The following is a 21292-nucleotide window of genomic DNA, read 5'->3' as shown; positions in this document are numbered from 1 at the left end:
GAGAGACTCACCTGGAACCCAGCTGAATCTCTCGTTTATGATGTTCTCAGGCGATATTTCAAATATCGTAGCGACTGAAACATGAGGCGGCCTGATGCAGCACATTGCCTAATTTCGTGCAATTTGGTTTCAAGTAGAACATAAGGTTGATGGAATCTCATGGACTGCGCCTAGCTGACGAGCCCCAAGAAGGGCGAAACCGGTCGTGGGCTGTCGATGGATTTTCATCAACCTTATGAGTAGTACATTACAAATACTCACAAGGTTGTTGAAAACTCTTCGACAGCCCACGACCGATTTCGCTCTTCTTGGAGCTACCTACTTTTGCCAAGGTTATGCACCCGGAATACAAGACTAGTGGCTAGGCAGAAGTCGTTTTTTCCGTTTTCTGACTTGACTGTTCTGAGCTTTTTCGTTTTAAAAGTCGCTTCTGACTCCTCTGAGGCTTGACTACCCCGCGTACGGTGTCAAAAGTAAGGATAGAGGCACACTCGATCGCGCTGAATGAGCTGCCGGGTATTAGTGAGGAAACTGATCACTGACCTTGTTCACTGAATGTGGACAAACCAAAGTTATTGCCATATGAATTACACTCTTATGTTTCCGATTACGCATCCATTTTGCAGGTGTGTATGCTTGAGTTTGGATCACTTACCTACGACAAGACTCTACTTGAGTTGGAGTGGTGGACCCCGGATGACAGTGAAACTCCTATGCCATACGTTGACTTCTCCGACTACATCCCAGCCAATGAGTGGTATACGGATGGAGAAGACGAACGACATCTGAAACACGAACAGAGGACTAAGCAGGTAAGGCAGGCTGATGCTGTATTGAGAACGAAAACTACGTCCCATTCGCAAGTCTGATTGGTGGATTTGTCATGTATGCATCATGTCGCTTCGACACAACTGGATTGTGTCCAGCAACCTGAATTCCCTATTCTGAGAAGCACTCTCTCTTTCTCATCAGCGTGTCTCCTTTTCAGAGAAAGTACGCGAAAACTGCTGCGAAAATGGGCTGTGGTGATTGGCGCTTCAGAGCCTTTAAAGCATTATTCCCCATAGGTTCATAACCGCGTAGAAATTGCACCCACATTGAAGTGCACATCAAGCCAGTTTTCGAACCCCATCTTTGGCATTCTATCACACTGTTCCCCATCTTTCGAATAATAGTAAAACGAACAATTTTCGCTGACAAGAAAATGGCCAGGAGTGATAAATACGCGTATGTTTCTTAATGTTGGTTATCCTGATTGGTCTCCAGACCACAATTCATGCTCGAAAATCTCGTGTCCTGCTTCTCTATCTCATGTTTCCATCACACTAGAATTCAGCGTGGGCCGTCTCTATTGGTCACCCCTTAGTTAGTGGCCTGGCTTTGATTTTCGGAAAGTACGCACATCGTCTTTAAGCTAAAATTGGCCCAAGTTAGTAGCCATTAGGGCAAACTATTTCAGACAGTAAAGCCTCACTCACAGGTAACTCAGCATGATGCTGAAAGACTGTCCCACGTGCAACACAGATTATTTGAGTTGTAACCAAAGTCCCAGTAGCTGCTGTATTTCGACACCCTGGGCGATCAAAAAGTTGAATTGCGATATTTGTGACTTCTAAACACTTCTAAACTTCTTTGTATTCCGAGATAGTGGCCGCAATCAGGCACATTCTGGTCATTAGAGTAACATCAGCACCCCCACAACGCTACCTCCTTCCGGCGTGTACAATGGACAGAGACTACAGAAAGAAGCAGGTTAACTGGGCCCATATTCATATCCCCTCCATTGGCGTCCTGACTAGTCCTTTCTTTTTAACAACCGCCCCCTATTAACGTTAGTTTGGATGCCAGGAGGGGGCTAATTGGCATATCCCTGAATTTCAGCGGACGAGCATAGCTGGCTACAGTACAAGTTCTTTCATTATATGTCCTTGACATGTGGCCTCTGCGAGAAACGAAGCTGAGATGTCTTCAGGTCTTTGACAACCACTGATTTAGAATTGGTGTCCTCGAATCCTCGATGCGATGGTTGGAAAACATGGCTTCTGTTATTCGACGGGAACTCTAATTGAAGATTACTTTGTTTTTGTTGCTTGCGTCATTATGATTGCTAGTAAAACCGGAATCGTCTGGAGGTGTTGCCACTTCACAATGACTGTAGTAGGCTGGCGCTAGATTCCTTCCCATCCACGTTCATTTTTCTTCACAATAAGGTACGAGTGTACGGCAGCATAGCATCAGGGTGTTGTTGGTATTAGTAATAATGATAACGGCGGCAACTGGAATATGGTACATAATGTTTCTCGAACACAAAGAAAAGAGTTGTTTCAGATCAAATAGCGTATCCTGTGGCGTGGGTCGTCCGGCAGGCCGTGGTGCTTTGATCTGATGAACGTGTGCACAGGGTTTTCAGAGATCGAGACCTTGCCAGCCATGACAGTGCACAACGTAGTCCGCAAAGTGTAGCACCTGTTGGTTCAAACACCAAATTTAGGAACCCCCTTGTAATATCCACATGCTAGACCGGATGAACACGTAAGGGAATGCAGGGAGTTCATGTACATCCCGTAGACTGAAAAAGGTAGGAACCTGGATGGACCGAAGAAGCTCAGTCAGCTGGGTAGACATCGTAACACGAAACTTACAGTGACAGTCTTATCAAGCGGTACAGTCCTTTTTCATTGAGGGATACTTAAAATATTACTGAATATGCTTCGTTCACTGCTGTGCATAGCTAAACCAGCTATGCTAATGCCTAATCGCCTGACCTTGTTAATGCTCTACCATGAGCGGCTCTGCTCCAAGTTGGGCGACGTGCGAACTCTGTTGAGTTGTGTTGCTGTGCTGTTGTCATATGTGTAGGAACGTTTGCATGTGTGTGTGGGTGCCAGCACATGACTTGTTGCTACCTCATCGGACGGTAGACCGTCGATGTCAGATCAGTCACCTAGGGAAAGGAAGACGAGTCTTGGGATCAAGGGCTTGACTGTGAGCTGTGTAGTCAAGTAAGTCACGATTCTGTGGCGTGATTTGTAAGTGTAAGAAAAAAAGGCAGATCTCGTGATCTAGCGAGTGTCGGTGACCTGTACAGTCATACGTGTGGCGAAAGGGTAGCTACAACCTAAGCAGCACCACCAAGTGATTTCACATGCTTCTGGAAAAGTAGATTATCTGCCTACTAATGAGTAGTGAGATTGTTTACACATGTTGCACCAATGAATGTCAGCGAATCGCATCAAACCAGATAAAGGAATAGTCCTACATAGTAGAGTGGGGCAGCTGTAGATAAACCATGTCATAAACAAAAGACTAATTACCAGATCTCAATATCACTGTCGTATACAGACCAGGGAGGATGGCCTTGTGTATACTCCGTGGGTTACCACGTCCACGGATAGTCCACGGCTGTATAGTCTGGATTTTATTCGAATCAGTCATCTCTTGTGAAGAGTGACATAGACACACAGTTGGACTCCTGATCTTAAGACCCCCAAGAACCCATTCGGCTTCCCAATAATTGTTTGCTATCGACCAGCCACTTGAACCGTCGGGCGCTGGAACAACGGACGCGGTTTAGCACCATGTTTCTGTGCAAAAGTGCTCCCGTGAGGCGGATTCGAACCACCGACCTAAGGATCACTGCGCCATCTACAGTCCTCCGCTCTACCAACTGAGCTATCACGGGACGAGTGCCGCACTCTTATTTAAATTTGTATAGATAGCGATGCGATAGTTATGGTACCATAGGCAAAAGTTAAAATCGATGATAGCATCACAAAAGACTTGGCTAATTCAATACAAACTAAACCATACTTCTGTTCTGAATGGCAAGGCATACCAGAAACCAATGTTGTGAGAAAAAACTGAAAACGACTATACACGTAGAAGCCTGTCTAAACTGGCGCCGTGCAGGGACAGCCGATGAAGGCTCCCACGGTTGGGTTGTCCATGTCTGGTTCCCAAAAGTCCCCTTAACAACAGTATCTTTACCTATACAAGGAAGTATCTTCACAATACACTAAAATGCCTCATTATATATAAGCGCAACGCCTAACCGAATTACCTCAGCTGCAGTCCCGCTGCAGTTAAATTACTTTCTATCGCTGCTGCATTACCAAGTTGCTTCGTGAACTGAATACCTTCCAAATAGTATGTCTCAACGATTAGGATAATGGAACGTAGTATGAGATGTGCAACCGTAGATAAAAGGGATAATCATTTGAACAAAATAAACTTAGTGTTGTGTGATTGTAAGCTTTTCTACGGATATTCTTCACTTGCAGATGACGCTGTGTCCTGCTGCCTTGTGAGTCTCTTGTACACAGGTTCTCTTTGTCAAAAGTCAGATTAGTTGTTGCAGTTCACTTAATCGGTTGCACTCTCCCAGTGTTAGAAATTTCATTGGCCAAAGTGAAAGGACAAACGAAACATACCCCGTCTCCACAAAACATGACTGAACTCATTCGTTTCGTTCAGTTGATGTCATCATCGGTGTTTCAACACAAAGATACCATTCAGTAATCTTACAAAGAGGCCAATAATTTGACTCAAGCTGTGAAATTCATATGCCCGTAAGATGAAACTAAGAGGAACGGTTATCCTCTGATGGGTTCATGGTTGCTTTTTTCAGTGTACTTGTTCTGAATTCGTTTGTAGTATACCCATGTACGAAGTTAAGCTATCTTTCATGGACCATCGCCTCATGGGCCAAGTGTGTTTTTACGGTTAGATTCTAATGATCTCTCTCTGCCTCTGCTGTTTTCAGTAACGGGCGAATAAACTACTCTAGGCTCTGGAGGTTGTTAGAACAAATAAGCTTGAAATAGAATATCGATCATTGACGCCACACGGTACCAAGGAGTGTCACCGGGGTGGGAGTGAATAAGGTGTCACGGATGTCATCTACAATAAGACTGCAGAAAGTACGGATCCAAATGAGACTGGTGGCTCTCATAAAGAGGTGGCTTCACATCAGTCATCCTAACTTTTGCGTGGTAAGGATTCTGTTCTCCACCTTGTTTTAAAGCGAAGAACATGAAACTTGACGAACAAATCCGTTGTTGATCACTTGCCTGGGGTCGCAGGTAGTCTACATAAATTTGGAACCAAAGTCATTTGGGTAGCCGGGTTACATCAACGCCATGCCAGTTGTCAAATTCACACGAGATCCATCAAGCGGAGGTGCGGAGGGTCAATGTGGAACTCAGGCGCACATACACCACGAGAGACGACATCCGCAGCAGCTCATTTGACGGATCACACACCCCACTCCACCCCGATAAGCAAGAGAACGTGACTTTGTGTCCCTCCCAAAGACTTTGTCTTTTCAATGCTCGAAAGTCAGTGGTTATGCACTTGTTACTTTGTTTGAACGGATTGTGATAAGTTATAGCCGTCTGTGTGAATTTCCACAGCATTGCAGCTAGGCGGCAAAACATTTACACACTGGTACTCGAGCCCCTATATCTACTCAACAGCATCTATAGGAAATTTCTCTTTTTGTCTCTAGATTCGGTCCATTAAACGATACCGCGTTCAGTACACTACCGACAACAAAAAAGAAGCCTTGTATTTTCCGGTGCTGAGATTCCGCGTGCGACTCTACCGCAATCCCAGTTTCCACATGTTTATCCTGATCATCCCGTGTTTACTGTTGTCTCTGCTCACGTTAGTTGTCTTCTGGCTTCCTCCGGACTCACCTGCCAAAATGATGTTAGGTAAGTCGTTTAAATTTCCCTTCTGATCACGATGGTCTCATGCTTTACTGTTTACGTACGACTGTGTGAACTGATGACTTTGAAGTTGAAGGGGTCAGAAAATCCTGTCCTTCCAAAGCATGGAACCCATTCCTCAAGTTATTTTCCGGCTTTTCAGTGGAACACCCATGAAACTCTTTGAGGTTCGTGCACTGGCAACTGGCATGAGCAACCTGTGGTAACATCACAGCTAAGGTGAGTCTCAGGACGGTCAGATTCTCGGAACCTCCTGAGATCCTAAAACTCCACCACAATCTCAACAGGGAAGCTGGCAAGCATCCAGGCTAGTTAATCACTCAGGCAATTCAGAAGAAGCCGATGAATGTTCAGATACGCCACAAAAGCACGACCGAGTATGATAAGTGTTCATGCATATCATAAAAACACGGTCCATGTTGACTGGTGTTCACTACACGCCGATCAGACAGTATGGAATGATCTCGAAAACGTGCTCTTTAAGTAGCGCGAAGTCGTTGTAACCTTTACACTCGCTTGTTGCAATAAAGTAGTCTTGTTCTTTGTCAGCGAGTCTATTTCCGGTACCAAGGCACTAAGGCGGGGACAGCAGTGGGTAACTGACCAGGGCAATGAATAGTAATGAGCCAACTCGTGGTCACATGTTCAGTGTGTGGTGCAACTTAATTCTGATATCAGCTGCATCATCGTCGACCGCAGCCAAGTTCAACGGGGTAGCAGATGAATCAAGCGTTGAGAAGTGCGTAATAGCTCCCTCGTGTATGGATTTGTAAAGAGAACACAAGAGTACAATTTGCACGCATTTTCTTTATCTCAGCTTCAGTAGTAAATAGATGCAGAAAATTACATATCAATGGCTTGTTTTAAGGGTTATCACGGTGATTCAGAAGTAACGAAAAGCGGCCTCTGGTTAGACAGATCTGGTTTCCATTTGAGAACAATGTTGGGTTCAGTAATTTTGAGTTTACCACTTAGTGTGCTGAACATTATATCGAATGCAGCGATCGGATGAATGCGATGCTTGTTCCCTGTCAGATGGTGAGCAGTTGATCAAGTTCCCAACCGAGTTTTATGTGGTTCTGTTTGTTTTTGCTATCATATCAGTGCATTCGATTTGTGCGGCTATCTTCTTAACATCAGAGCCCTTGTCCCCTAAGCAGTTTCCTTAAGATCAGAGATTACTTTCAAAACCCCAAATTTGTTTGCTACAATACCACTTCCCTATACCGACCGGTTCCACAATGAGTTTGTTTTGAAAGACCATAACTCCAATTCATAAACCTCCCCGATAACCTCGTCCAACCGCTCAATCCCAGTACAAATTTTGACTATTTGGTTACATCTGCCACATCATTTTATGATGTCTACAGATGACCTGACACCGTAGATCATCACATAATTGGTGGCGCTGGTCTGATAGTCGTGTGGCAATGCTGCGTAAAATCCTTTGCACGAAATTATCTTTGCAAAAATCAGGCACGGTTGGCTGCCCGCCGCCGCACCCTGGCCGCGCGCCCAGCCCATCGGAGGTTATCGATCTTCCCGTTTGCGAGCAGGGACCGGTCGCGTCAAGTTTGGCTGTCTGTCCACACTCACTGCTAAGTCTGACCCAGCTCACGAACTGCGACTGCGCCTCTCGCCCGGTACGCATTTCACTCTGGGTCGCCCGGCTCAGCCTTAAGGTCACGTGGTACGCATATGCCGGGTGTTAAGGCTGCAGCCAATGAAGTGAAAGTGGAAGTGGCCTCTTGTCACCTCCTCATCCCCAGCTATTGGTCTGGGTTGCCGCAGCGGGGAAATTTTGAATCAACTGGAAAAATCAATTTAAAAAAACCTCGATTTCGACCGTGCACTGGCTGGATGGACTTCCAGCAGCATCCACTGCTGTTGTTCAGGTTTAGTGTCGTAAACAGTACATCCGCAATTCCTCTCAATCTAGTAGTCAAGGCTTCTTCTATGATTCATGCATTTGCCTCGAGGATATTTTTTATTGGAACACATGCAGGGACCCAAGTGATTTTTCGGCCAAAAACATGGTTTATGAAGTAAGTATCAATATCCTACTAGTGTGTGAAGAATGTTGCTAATGAAATGCATTTTTCTGAAAACTAATAAGCCTTCGTCATGCCTTCGTTACCAGAAAGATACACTTGAAGCTGCGAACTCACGTCACTCTCTTTTGAGTATCACTTCGGCTGATCTGGCTCGCCTTTTTTGGTCGGTCTACACTAACAAGAGAATGTAGTGCATCCAGGTTTCATTTTTACCACAGTAAGCTAGCTTTAACCAACCTTATTCGAATTGCCTCTACCCCCGGCATATGTAACCACGGAGAATCCGGCCTGAATAACTGCGTGCATTGAATAGGATTTTTTGTTTCCCTAGCAGTCACTCGGTTAGTTCGTCTGCATGGGAACCGCCCTCTCACAAGGTCAGTAAAATGTACCATGCGGGAACACTTCAAATTCGGCGCCCAAAAACCTCATAAATATTCTGTTTCCAATAGCTCTCTGAACACGGCTTTTTCAGATGTGTGTTAACCGCATTGCTGCTGGGAACGCGGGGTGCAACAACGCATTCGATTAGCCTGGTCTATTGGTTAGCAAGGAAAGCCTTAAACCAATAAGAGGGACTTGGAAACAGCCTATACAATAGTTGTACATCTGGAACGGTTTTGCGCGAAAACCCCGACCATCCAAAGTTGTTGAATAGGATCAATAGTGCTCATGTAGTTCTTGAAATCAGCATCTGTGACAGTTACCAATTGTGAACTAGCTCAACCGTCCACCGTCTCATCAGCAATGTGTGAATTTCCACACAAATGATGAACTGAATTCATCTTATCTTGGACTTCAGGCAAAAACAACTCAACACAATTACCGCAAACGCCCTTGTGGCGCGGTAGGTTCGAAATCGCGGTAATAATGAAGGCTAAATTTTGTCAACCACCGAGCTCATTAGGATCCCCAAGCCGAAAATCATCTCAGTGCTCGCTCGGATCTTCTTACCAGTGGCACATGACTTGGGCATGATCTTTTCCCTTCCCTCAACTCCAGCTGCACACGAAGCGCGCCCAACACGGCGTCTATGTTGGAAGTTCAATGCTTGCATTGGACTCACTGCGTGTCTCTGTTGACTGATTGGCTTGCTGAGGACATCGTACTATGATTATCGCGCACTGTATTGTTACGCATGTAGTGGCATGGTTCAACAAGATATCGAACTCTCGTCACCTCATGGGCTTAGGAATCACAGCAGTCAAACCGTAACTAGCCTGGGTGTTGCGTTTACTCAAGGCCACAAGGAAGCTGGCGTGGACCACTGTATGTTGTGCAAGGGTGATGAGACTGAAGCAGTTGAGGCTACATTCATATCGTATGAGGCGGTTCAGTTAGGTCCCACTTATCGGTTTGCCACTCAGAAGGCCAGGACTGACTCAGTGCCACCACTGAGTTGGCAGCCCGTTGCTCGTAGTGATGCCTAGACAGGATCGATTTCGATATATCGGTTCATGATACACCGTGGAGTACCATGCTTCTAGGAGTCCCCTTTGGCGTCTCGTACCTCAGGCTGCCAAGATCTTCGCGTTTTTCTAGATTAAACGAGACGTGTCCCTCCTGATTTTCACGTATGGAAATCATAGATGATGGATTGTGCCTTTCGATTGTTGCATTGTGTTCATTCACCCGTGTGGAAAGCTTTATTACAGTATGACCAGTAAAATATTTTTGTAGCGCTCGCATTTGATTCGATGCACAATGTTGTTTTTGTGCCATCGTCGATCTTGTCCTTCGGTTTTGGTATCAGTTTCCTGAATGTAACGCCTGTTTTTTGGGCTAAAAAGGTTCCTTTCGGTGGCTGTAGCCTTGCTACCAATCCAGATATGTTCTTGATGTATGGAAGAATTATATGCTCCTCCCATTACTGTTGGGAGCCTTCTCCTTCCAGCTTTCGACAAAAACTGCCGGAGTACCCGTTGTTTTCAACCATACGATAGATGCGGTTTTCTCCTTTCCGTCTCGGTTTCGACATAATCATTTCTCTTTTCTTCTGTTTGCCAATGAAACACTGTAGTACCTGTCTGAAGGGGTACAGCGCAAACCCGCGAGATCACCCAAAACTGGGTGGGTGTTTCGAGAAATACACTCATTTGCAAATCACATTGGTTTGCATGGGATACTCAATTGAATCTCTCGTTTATGATGTCCTCCAGCTGAATGAAAGGAAACTAATCACAAGGTTGCTGAAAACTATTCGACAGCCCACGACCGGTTTCTCCCTTCTTGGGGCTACCTATTTTTGTCAGGGAGTACAAAACCTTGTGAGTGGTTTCCTTTATGAAAATATACTGCGATATCTCAAATACCGTGCCAACTGAATCGTGAGGCGGCCTGTGTGCAGCACATTCAGCTGGAGGACATCATAGACGAGTGATCCAATTGAGTCTCCCGTGAAAACCAGATTGATTTGCAAATGAGTGTATTTCTCGAAAATAGTGCAATTTAGTTTCAAGTAGATCATAAGGTTGACGGAAACTCGAGGACTGCGCCTATCTGATGAGTCCCAAGAATGGCGAAACCGGTCGTGGGCTGTCGAAGAGTTTTCAGCAACCTTGTGAGTAGTTTCATTTATGGGTGGGTTTTTCACTTTTCAAGAGGTGAGAATGCGCTGAAAGAGATGCAAACCTGCAAACTTTAACTAATCTGCTCAAACCGGGAGAAAATCACAAAATTTGCGGGAGCCTCTTAGCTGAGATGTTGTACGTCGAGAAGCTGGTCATCAACGGGTCACCGGACTGGGCAAGTGAGGAGCGAGTACCTCTATATCCTGGCTAAGTGAACGCTCATTACGAGGCAGAAGGTAGTGAGGTGCACAGTATTAATGATTCCCAACGGGAAGGAAAACGGTCTCTCGGTTTTTCAGCACAGATGATCAATATAGGTGCACCCAGTAAATTAACGAACCAGTAAGTCACATAGAAGGCAGATAAGTCTGACGAAATTCACACTTGGGCTTATACACAGTAGGCTAACAACCAGAGTTGATGCTGTGTTATATTACGACTGGGCTATCTGAGTTCTGATAGTCAGGACCTCGTGTTACTTCGTTCTAGTAAATCTCGTTCGTTTATAGATTACAATCCGCGAAGTTTATTGAATTCATTTGCGTCTATTCCAATTTATCTTTCCCATACTAGGAATAAATATCTTCGTGGCTTTCTTCGTGCTACTTCTACTGTTGGCCAAATCAATGTCGAGTGCGGTGAAAGACTTCCCTCTGATTGGTGAGTTTCCTGTACCTACAGTGCCCAGAAAGCACTCAGTCAGAATGGATAGAAGCGGTGCTTATGGGAACGCGACATCAGAGACTACTAATTTAACTAGCTGTCTAGAAGTGGAATTGAAGCAATATAACCTTCAGTAACACTACAGTTATTGTTCCGAATAGGCGAATTTGAAGTGAATTTGAAGGCAATGTCAAACTGGCATCGATTCTTTCGTGACTGGTTTTCAGATGCACTTCTTGTGAAGTGTATTACGCCTCCTAAACCAGTGCATACTTAATCAGCCTCAAGGTCACTGCTTTTTGACACATGTCCTTGTAAGCCGGTGACAAAATGGTGCGCTTGTCAAGTTATCTCCACCCAACAGGTCCACGTACACGAGTCCTTTTACTGTCCTCAAAGGAGAAATACGTCTTCTGTTTGCTCAGCTGATGCCTTGCAGTCTCGCTTGACAAATTTTTTATGTGACATGGTAACCTTTTTACGATCAAAAGATATCGCTGCCTTAGATAATAACAACAAAGCATTTCGTATTGAGCGATAAGTCCCTGCCACCGTGAAATTTTTGGTTGCGTTCTAGAGGACATCTTGTTCATTCTCTATTATGAGTGACTGGTTTTGCTACACTCTTTTCCCCCAAGAGTTATCATATGTTTGGAAGTTGCTCACTGCAGACGGGCAGTTACTGTGATGTAACTACGTACGGCCATTAATAAACGATCTCATAAAAGTTCAAATTTGGCTCACCTCAGTTTGTTTGGCGTTCGGACGACTGCTAGTGCAGGCAAACTAAAGTGCTAGGTTTAAATTGGTAGGTACCGATAGCTAAATGGCATGGATGTATAATGCTAACAGTCAATAGACTGTACCCCCCAGATGCCAAGTAAAACTCTCCAGACATCGATTCTTCAGGTCTCTGGGTTTATGATGACCAAGATGGAGCCTCTGTTGCGTCTTGTGAACTACATCGATTTTGTTTATATTCACCCCGGCAATTATCGACGTCATGCTGCTTGGTTTTCTTCTTGTTTCTAACGTCAGGCGTATTCTTCTGCCTCAATATGGTTCTGGTCACACTGTCCCAATTTCTGGCTACCATGGTGGTGAACCTGTTCTACCGTGGAACGGATGGTCGCCCTCCACCATTGTGGGCACGTCGAGTGAGTTAACGTGCACTCATCCAGTCCCCTGAAGTAGCCCCAGTCGTGGCACTTGTTCATAGCCTTATTACAATGCCATTCGATTTGTTGTCGAAATCAAGCCAATTTCATGCATAACTAGATAAAGCTGAATGTTACTTTGCGGCTGGTCTGTAAGTCATTGTTGACTTTTCCTGGTGATTCCGGGTCACATTTACAGAAGTGTAATAAAGTCTGTTCTACTCTGAAAGCTCAATTTGGGTGATTTTTCACCTGTAGTTGATTACAGACTTCCTAATGGAGTTCACGCAGTTGGGTGATTGTTCGAGTGCAGTGGACACAAACGAATAGCTCAGCCTAATTAGGACGTCTCAGTGTCCCAAAGGGACCATGTTAAAGCCTCTGGATGTGTGTATATGTGTTGCTTTGATCTGTTTCCAATTCTGGTGCGCGTTCTTCCCGTAAGTTATTGTTGACTGACCTCATGATCATTCTGAATCGGTGCTTATCTTCTACAAGTTTTTCTCCGGAGTAAGCGTGTAAATCGCTACGCGATAAAGTCGGCCAGGGTATTCGGCCCAGCTTAATAGGCCCATTTCATTTCAAAAAAGAAAGCATTTGCACGACAGGAGGGAGCATGTGACCCATTCTTATGGGATATTTCTACCCACAGCTGTGACACGTCACGTGATCAGAAAACAGCACTCCTAATGCCATCTGCTGCCCTCTTAATAAACCAAGTAAACATACAATTAATTACTTTCTGCAGGTTAGCTCTACAACCAGCACCAAAAGACTCCCTGAAGCTGACAAATATATCGTCTGTATAATTCCATTATAGATTGATTCCGGCAATCTGTTGGACCACGTCGAGTTACGCGCAAAACCCCAAAAGCCAAATCTTTCAAATGGAGGTTTATCTACAGATGCGGTACTATGAGTACAATAATAAAATGATGAAAGTTTACAAACCTTAAATCGTGGGACTATGCCGGCTCCTATACACCGGTTTAAGAACTGCTAATTCCTAACAGACCTCAAAGTCCAGGCTGATTCAAAGTCACGCGTTTACAAGCTAGCGAAATCAGGTGTGAACTTAAACAACACGGCCGATGACAAGGTCGGAGAACGGTTTGTGTTCAGGTCAAAAACAAGAAGGGTGGTATAGACGCCAACCAAAATAACAAAAAGGGGGAATCGCGTTGTACAATATAAAAAATAGAAGAAAGGAATCTACACCCATAATATGCAACACGTTGTGCACCGTATTTCGGAATATGCCAATGACCTTCGGGGTTTACCGATAACAGCCGTGAATTAGCAACAAGAAACTGGCTAAAACAATAGCCGTATTTCAGTTGATCCTGTAGAATAGCCCTTCGGTTAATCAAAAAGCTGGAAGATAGCAGTAAGGCGTGCAATATGCATCATGGAAGGTAGTAAACCTATTTACGATGGGGGCTTCCAACGCAGATCAAGTCAGTAAACAGTAGGGAATACCACAATATGCACTTTGCATTTTGAAGCATGTAGACAGTGAGCTCTATCAGGTGATCACCATCTCATTTCTTCGTTACTTTTATCCATTGGGTCGCGCCATTTAAAAAATTTTATGGCAAACGGCGATCAGTGTTTCGGCTTCTCAGCCTTCCAAAACTGTCTGTGTCGCTGTTTACGGGGCGATATGACCAGTGAGCATTAGAAGCAAAACTGACAACATGCTTAGCGTACTAGTGAGATGAAACCCCTTGCACTGTTTGAGCAGGATTCATGTATTGTCATGACTTCCCCTGACCAGGTCGTGGCAACTGTCACGGCACTATACGGAGCAGATTCTGTGCCACTGATAATCCACCGAGGAGTTGAGATCAGCGTGAAAATTACTCACGGAGATTTTATGACCCCCTATGTGATTATTTACAATGCAATAAATAGCCTGATTCGAGGTCTGGACTACCCAGCTGATGCTGTATCGCCGTGTACTTTATGTTGGTTACCTTTGCGAGTTTTTTGCTCACTCCAGGAATGAACTATCATTAATCCACGTGCACGCTTTAGTTCCGCTCTTAAAGCAGTAGTAAGATCTCTCCTCATACTCCGCAACTTGAGATCGAGACTCTACAGGCCACGGATCTGTTCCTACACATTCCGTATGATATTCCACCAGTGCTTTCGCTCTACCGGGCTTTTCTGAACGGTACCTCATTTAGAACACAGGTTACAATGACATAATTTCAATCGACAAGGCTCAAGCGAAGAGCGATTCGCGATACAACTTGTCACTAACGTCAGTGTAACTTAATCGTTCTACCTAATGGAGAGTCACTTATGGATCAACTTCACAGAGTCTAACCTAGGGGGTTGGCAGGCCATTGCAAGGTCAGTGCTTTGAAGTGACGCTTCTGCGAACAAAGAGTAGGCTCCCGTAGTCAACATGAGGTCGTATTTGCAGTCTAGTGTTCGGTGGATAGACAGTACACCAAAACGGCTTTACCGCACACGCCGAGGCGCCACTTCGGCCAGGAAGACCAACCTGCACGTGATTGGCCAGAAGACTGGGCTGACTGCAAGTCTAGCATCAGGGCGAAGTCTGATTGGCCGAAAGTGTGGCCCCAACAGCTAAGCATGATCCAGTATCGGCCGAGTACTGGCTGCCTGCAGCACTTCCAGGAGGCATCGGAATTCCCGGAATGTTGTCGCCTCAGGCACGACGCGCTATACATGCGCTTTTGACTCGGGTCTCGGATCTTAATACACTTTGTGCACCCTTGGTGGCTCTTTTGCTGGAAAGGCTAGTGTGGGAGGATCAGACCGAGAATAAAGCTAAGGTATTACCGTAATTACAGGCATGAAAAGTTTCCCACTTTGCGAATCGATGGCAGTAGTAGAGTTCATACATACCAGGCCATTTTTCATATGTTTTCTAATGGTTTATCAGTTGCAACTTATGTTAAAAACACCACGTGCTCTTATTCTGTCTATTTTTCGTAACCCTTCCGTTACAGATGATAATTGACAGAGTTGGTAGAATGCTGCATCTACGTCAGAATATTCCCCTGCCTCCACGAATCCCAGTGGGCATAGGTCTGGAAGCAGCAACTACTGAAGAAAATGCAAAAATTGGAAATGGAATCCAGAGCGAAAGCTTGAAACCCAGTTTATCGGACCCCTCCAGAGAGGGAGTCGGTGTGGAGGAATATCGAGGATCAACTAAAAAAGCCAGCTTCCAAGGACAGCAGAAGGATGGCGAGACAAACTCCGACAGAAACCAGGGATTAAGTTTGCTGGGGGAACTAAGAGGGGATCTTGATTTTCTCGACACACGTCAATTCAAGGAGATGCAAAAGCAACTTGTTCTCATGGAATGGCATACATTGGCCAAGGTTGTTGATCGTGTGTTTTTCATACTATATATTACTATTATGCTGGGTTCTATAAGTGTCGTCTTGTGGAATTATGACCTCATGCAGATGGTGCGCATTTTCAACACTCGTAACGCATTGAAGCCGATCGAGTAACCTCCTTTCTTGTTCTTGTTCTTGTTCTTCTTCAGTTTATTGACCTGGTGTGATTTAGACATTTGTGTAATTATTCTGAGGATAATTAAATGTTTATTACCCTAAACTGCTTACTTTTTTATTCGTAACCGATGGGAGTCATTTCAGGACAGTATACAGAGGGATTCCAACCACCTTTACCAGAACAGCTAGGACCGCATGTTGAAGAGACATGATCCCACTGTGAGCCTGAAATGAAAAGGGACTGTCCGATTTTTCATAAAGGAAACTACTCGCAAGTTTGCTGAAAACTCTTCGACGGCCCTTCTTGGGGCTCATCAGGTAGGCGCAGTCCCCGAGTTTCCGTCAACCTTATGTCCGTTCTACTTGAATCCGAATTGGACTGTTTTCGAGGAATGCACCCATTTGCAAATCCATTTGGTTTCCACGAGAGACTCAACTGAATCTCTCAAGGACTGTCAGATGTTCGATTCTTCTGTGGATGTACGCCATGGGCTAGGATCGCCAAAATGGATGGCAATGTAAAACAGTGTGTCTGAACAACCAATTTCGGGGAATGACATAAGCTTTTTTTAATTGAGGAGGACGGTACGCGTTATATGCACACTGTCCAGGCCAACCGTTCTGCGCCATTTTGCTCCGCGCGCGCGATACAATGATCATAACTCTCCCCAATTTGGCCGACTCAAAAGACACAAGACACGTTCCAAATGCTGCTGGTAATTCCCGTGTTAGATATCGCTCAACGTAATTCACTGAACTGTCTGTACTAATGAAGTTTCAGGCAATAACAAAATTAACCAGAGAGTGTAGAGCTTCGATGCGAGCGAAGTAGACTCTTGCTGGAGACGCAACTGATTCGCAGCTGCTTCGCTGTATGTCATTTTTTCTACAATAGTGACGTGATAGGTGGAGAATCAGTCGAAAGCTCACAACTTATGTCGATGCGATCGGTCCTGACAAAGTCATCCACTATACGTTCGGTACTCATTGAGAGTTACCAGGTGGACTGATCTCTTGCTATCCAGGTTCAGTGTTAAGAACTGAACAGTGCGGCCACTTGCGTTAGCCCATGCTTCAACTCTCGTTGAGAATCTAACTGTTTTGTGGTTTTGACTCAATTTTATACGATCCCCACCAAGTTGTGGGCTCGAAGTTTCATCAGTGAAAATTGGAGAGTAGATGTGGTCGTTCCTGAATACTTGGTCCACCATGCGTTCTGTCCTGACTGCAACTCATCAAGTGGATGAAGTAGGTTGATTACCCATGTACAGCTTGAAATTCCCCACTCCCAACCTTATCACGAATACAGACTGTCACGCCCAAGGTGTTTCTTTATGGGAGGAATACTTTATCTTGAATTTTTATTTTGCAGTAAAGTCTTACTCCTATCAACCGAGTGTCGATCCACAATCTGGTAGCACTGAAATTGTGAACAACATGCCTAACCAAAGTATTACAGGAGACTTGAAAGAATTTTGTCGCAAACGTCGCAGATTTTAATACCATTAGAATGATTTCGACAGTGGATTCCTTTTGAGAAGAGGAAATTTTCTGGTTTAAAACTGTCCCCACTGTGAATGCCAATCGACTCCCAACAGCCAGTGCTTCCAAAAGGAGACTTTTTAAATATACCATCTGTGTAGCGACTACTTCCCACTGGGAAGTTCACTATTTCACCTATTCGGTCAACTTACGTCCGTGGAGTAAATCCTTTTGGTTACCTGTCTGCCACTTGAGCCCGAGATATCCGAGCAGATCGAACCGCACTAGACACGTGATTTCTAATATGCAGGGCAAATGCCACTTACTCTCAAGGTCGTACGAGGAAAGTAGTCGTTTTGGCGAGATATTTAGCTAGACAAAGAAGAAGACTACTTACTCAGACAGTTCTTTTGAAAGCAAACAAGACAAACTCGGTCAACAGCACTGATAAGCAAACAGAGAGATTGGACAGAACCTAAAAGATCTCGTACGTTTTTCGGTCACATAAATCGAAACTGCCCTCACACGTAATACGTTACTCATAAGGTTGCCGAAAACTGTTCGATAGCCTATGGCCGGTTTTGTCCATCTTGGGGCTCATCAGGTCGGTGCGATCTCCGAGTTTCCGTCAACCTTACTGCTCTATCTCGAGTATCGTACCAGTTGAAGCGCTAGGCAATTCTAGTACACCGGTCTCAGTTGCAGAATTAGTGAAACACACTCACTTGCAAACAAATTTGGTTTTGCGAGAGACTCACCTGGAACCCAGCTGAATCTCCCGTTTGTGACGTTTCAAAACCTATTGAGCTTACTGATGAGTCCCAAGAACGAAACCGGTCGTGGGCTGCCGGAAAATATTCAGCAACCTTATGAGTATTGCGTTACGTCGGTTGAAGAATATTTAGGAAAAAACAAGAGACATCTGGGAATCAGCCGAGTCTGCCGTTGAAACCGGATTTTTTGAAAATGAGTGTATTTGGCAACCATGGGATTCATTCTTGTCGACGCATACTGCACTATAAAACTATGTTCTTGTGTCGGTGAAGCCATCGGGTGAACTCAAGGTCAGGGCCGCCTGTCCGGACTGCGAATTCACAAGTAAGAAGTCCTCCCAGCTTTTCAGGAGGTACAAATGTATCACACTGATAATTTTGCCTTCATTTGGTGTAGGATCCATCTTCAAGTCATGTCGCTGAAAGAAACAAAGTGAACTTTGTCAAAGGAGGTAAATGTTGAGAACATAAAGAGATTGGAAGCAAAGAAAAATGACTGATCTACGACACTGTTTGATAGGATTTTAATTTGACGAGAGTCCACCAGCAGACTGATGACTAGCACGCCCAAATGTTGTGGGTGAACTCATAGAAGACTACGCATGTCTTGTGAGGGCAAGACAATGATGCCATCATATCATCTGCTTGGTGGAATGTGAGAACAGCTCACCGAAGAATTGTGCTTTGTCAAAAGTTGGGGTTTACTGTAGTCCCTCGAAATCGTTTTCTTTATTGTACAATCTCTTTTTTTATTTTCGTAATGTTCCCGAGATACTCGAGCCTGTTTTCATTTCGCAGCCATTGTGAGAATTAAAGCAACACAGTAAGCGAAGAATATGTTGGGATTGTCCTTTTAGCGACTTTACGTGAAAGTAGTAAAAATGACCACCTCGTTAAGTTCCCCTCGGTTTTCTTCCACCGATTGTTTCTCATAGGTGTCATTTTATTGAGAAAAAATCGTTCAGCTGTAGCACCCTTTCGGTACCTAGCTGCCATGCCACACGAAGGAAGCACGAGGACTGGGAGACTGCCAGGTTGCCCAACCCTAGACAGGGGATGTCGAGAGGCAGAGGTGGAGTTCGAACCACGGACCTTCCGGTCAGTAAATTCGAGCTCTAACTAATTAGTCCAGCTTTTCAAAATTATTTATCAAGGTGTCCAGAAACACTAGTAAAGCATTAGTTTCGGATTTTACCTTTGTCCATCAGGAGACAGACATGTCACTGGGTTTGCCTTTTTGCAAGCACGACTGGAGAATTTGGGATCAACAGAACTTGCGCGTTCATTATAACAAGGAAAACTAAAGCCCAGTTTGAATGGACGGCACAATTTTTCGATGAAATAATCCTTTTGAGTAAGCGTACAATGTGAGTGAAGGCGGGAATGTTAGAGCGTTCTTTCGCTGGCAAAAATACCAGATATACGGCGGAAGACAGCCTACAGGGGGGGGGAGGAATTTGAATACCGAAATTGATTTAAACGGTTGTTTGCCCAGCCAAGCAGTGAACGCTCTGACTAGCCAACAAATTGTTCGTAGCGCACGACTGTCTATCTCGTTCCCAGTCACGCCGCCAGCAGACAGTGTCGTGTCTACACGACAACGTGACAGGTTCCGGAGGTAGGAAATCCCATCGATCACTTGTGAGAGCCAACCAGCGTGGTCCTATTTTGCCGATCGATCGAAACATATCTGACCTAATTACTGTTGGTCCCAGCGTGCAAACCAATCTATGTGGCAGATTAGTGTCTAGACATCGAAATTATTCCCCATTATAAACCGCTCTAGCTTGGTTGCCCTCTGAGGTCCAAGCTTGGGTTGCTGATGCTAGCGAGCGAAATTTTGCCAAAAGAATGAACGCGACCATTTGGTGGATTACGGTGCTTTTGTGTGTGATGCATTTTCCGGAGGATGTTCATGGCAGAGCACCTGCAGGACACCCGAAAGGTATGTTGCCAGTTTGTCCGTTTGACCCAGAAACGTGAGGATATATGCAGCATATATGTAGATATATGCAGACTACCTGCTCTAGGATAGGAGGTCAAATGTATGAACATAAGCAAATACATTTTTATACTGCACAACTCATAAGGTTGCTGAAAACTCGTCGACAGCCCACGACCGGTTCCACCCTTCTTGGGGCTCATCAAGTAGGCGCAGTCCCCGAGTTTCCGTCAGCTTTACGTTCTACTTGAAACCAAATTGCACGAAATTGGCGAATTGCACTCATCTGCAAACTAATTTGGTTCTTTCGAGAGACTCACCTGGAACCCAGCTGAATGTCTTGGTTTTGATGTTCTCAGGCAATGTGCTGCACCAGGCTGTCTCATGTTTCAGTCGCCAGCAGATTTCAAATATCGCCATACATGTATATATTTGTATTGTAATGTACTACTCATAAGGTTGCTGAAAACTCCTCGACAGCCCACGACCGGTTTCGCCCTTCTTGGGGCTCATCAGGTAGGCGCAGTCCCTGGCACAGTGCCTGGAAGCATCAAAACTGAGAGATTCAGCTGGGTCCCAGGTGAGTCTCTCGAAAAACCAAATTAGTTTGCAAATGAGTGTATTTCGCCAATAAGTAAATATAACGTATTAGTCAGATGGGGAGATGATGGGACGTGGCTGACCGGTCACTGGTTGGCGGTCCGGAATAGTCACTGGATGCGAATCTTCACCCTCCGAAATTCGTGTCTAGCTGATCGAACCGTTCGAGATTGCGCTTTAGCGTCCCATTTGTGACTTCGGTCTAATTTGGCCTGTTGCGTAAAGCAAAATCAGCCGGGCTTCACTCAGTCTGAATAGGGAAAATCTCAATTTGGGTGTGAATGGAACTCATATTTCGTCAACCCGCCATATGATATTCGGTTGATGTTATAAAAAGTTTCGCGGAATTCTACATCTAAAATCATCATCATCGTCATCATTTTCAGCTGTAATAACCGCGTACTCGTCCTACAGTGGTTGTAGCTGCCGCAGTTTTGTTCACCGATGATTTGGGGGGGGGGTGAGAGAGGGGTAGGTAGCTGAGCATTGCAGGCGGGAGCTGATAAATTGGTGCATAAATCCAGCACTGTCAGTGGGCTGTCGAGTGAAGGGGGGTTGGAGAAGGAGCTATGCATTGAAGGCAATAGCTTGGATGTACGAGCGCCATTGAGGGCGCGACTGACAATGTCTCTAGCCATTGATGTGGCCTGTATCGGGGTCCCCATCCAGGAAGACGGCAGTGACCAGCGCAGCTGAGTTTGCTGGCAATGGCCTTCATACTTCGCTGCCAAGTCATTGTTTGACCGCCTCTGGCTCTCTTCCACCCTTCACGTGGCTGGGCGAAAAGAGCCCTTCGAGGAAGTCGGTCGACTGGCATACGCA

At 45.1% G+C, this 21292-nt stretch overlaps 2 protein-coding genes across 2 annotated transcripts in view; both read left to right on the top strand.

Annotated features, from left to right (window-relative positions):
- T265_13973 (hypothetical protein) overlaps positions 1–12173 on the top strand; it is a gene marked incomplete at both ends in the record, with an annotated part of 12319 nt that extends 146 nt beyond the window's left edge. The window contains 4 exons of the mRNA XM_009171440.1: positions 627–812; positions 5507–5714; positions 10927–11013; positions 12055–12173. Of these exons, the coding sequence (XP_009169704.1) occupies positions 627–812; positions 5507–5714; positions 10927–11013; positions 12055–12173 (600 nt within the window). The remainder of the gene's footprint in view (positions 1–626; positions 813–5506; positions 5715–10926; positions 11014–12054) is intronic.
- Positions 12174–19716: 7543 nt separating this feature from the next.
- The window catches only part of T265_06211 (hypothetical protein), a gene marked incomplete at both ends in the record, with an annotated part of 21006 nt that continues 19430 nt past the window's right edge, over positions 19717–21292 (top strand). The window contains one exon of the mRNA XM_009171419.1: positions 19717–19873. Coding sequence (XP_009169683.1) covers positions 19780–19873 — 94 coding nt within the window. The remainder of the gene's footprint in view (positions 19874–21292) is intronic.

This window comes from Opisthorchis viverrini, assembly GCF_000715545.1.
Source record: "Opisthorchis viverrini unplaced genomic scaffold opera_v5_128, whole genome shotgun sequence".
Lineage (NCBI taxonomy): Eukaryota > Metazoa > Platyhelminthes > Trematoda > Opisthorchiida > Opisthorchiidae > Opisthorchis > Opisthorchis viverrini.
This window is presented reverse-complemented; position numbering and strand designations above follow the sequence as displayed.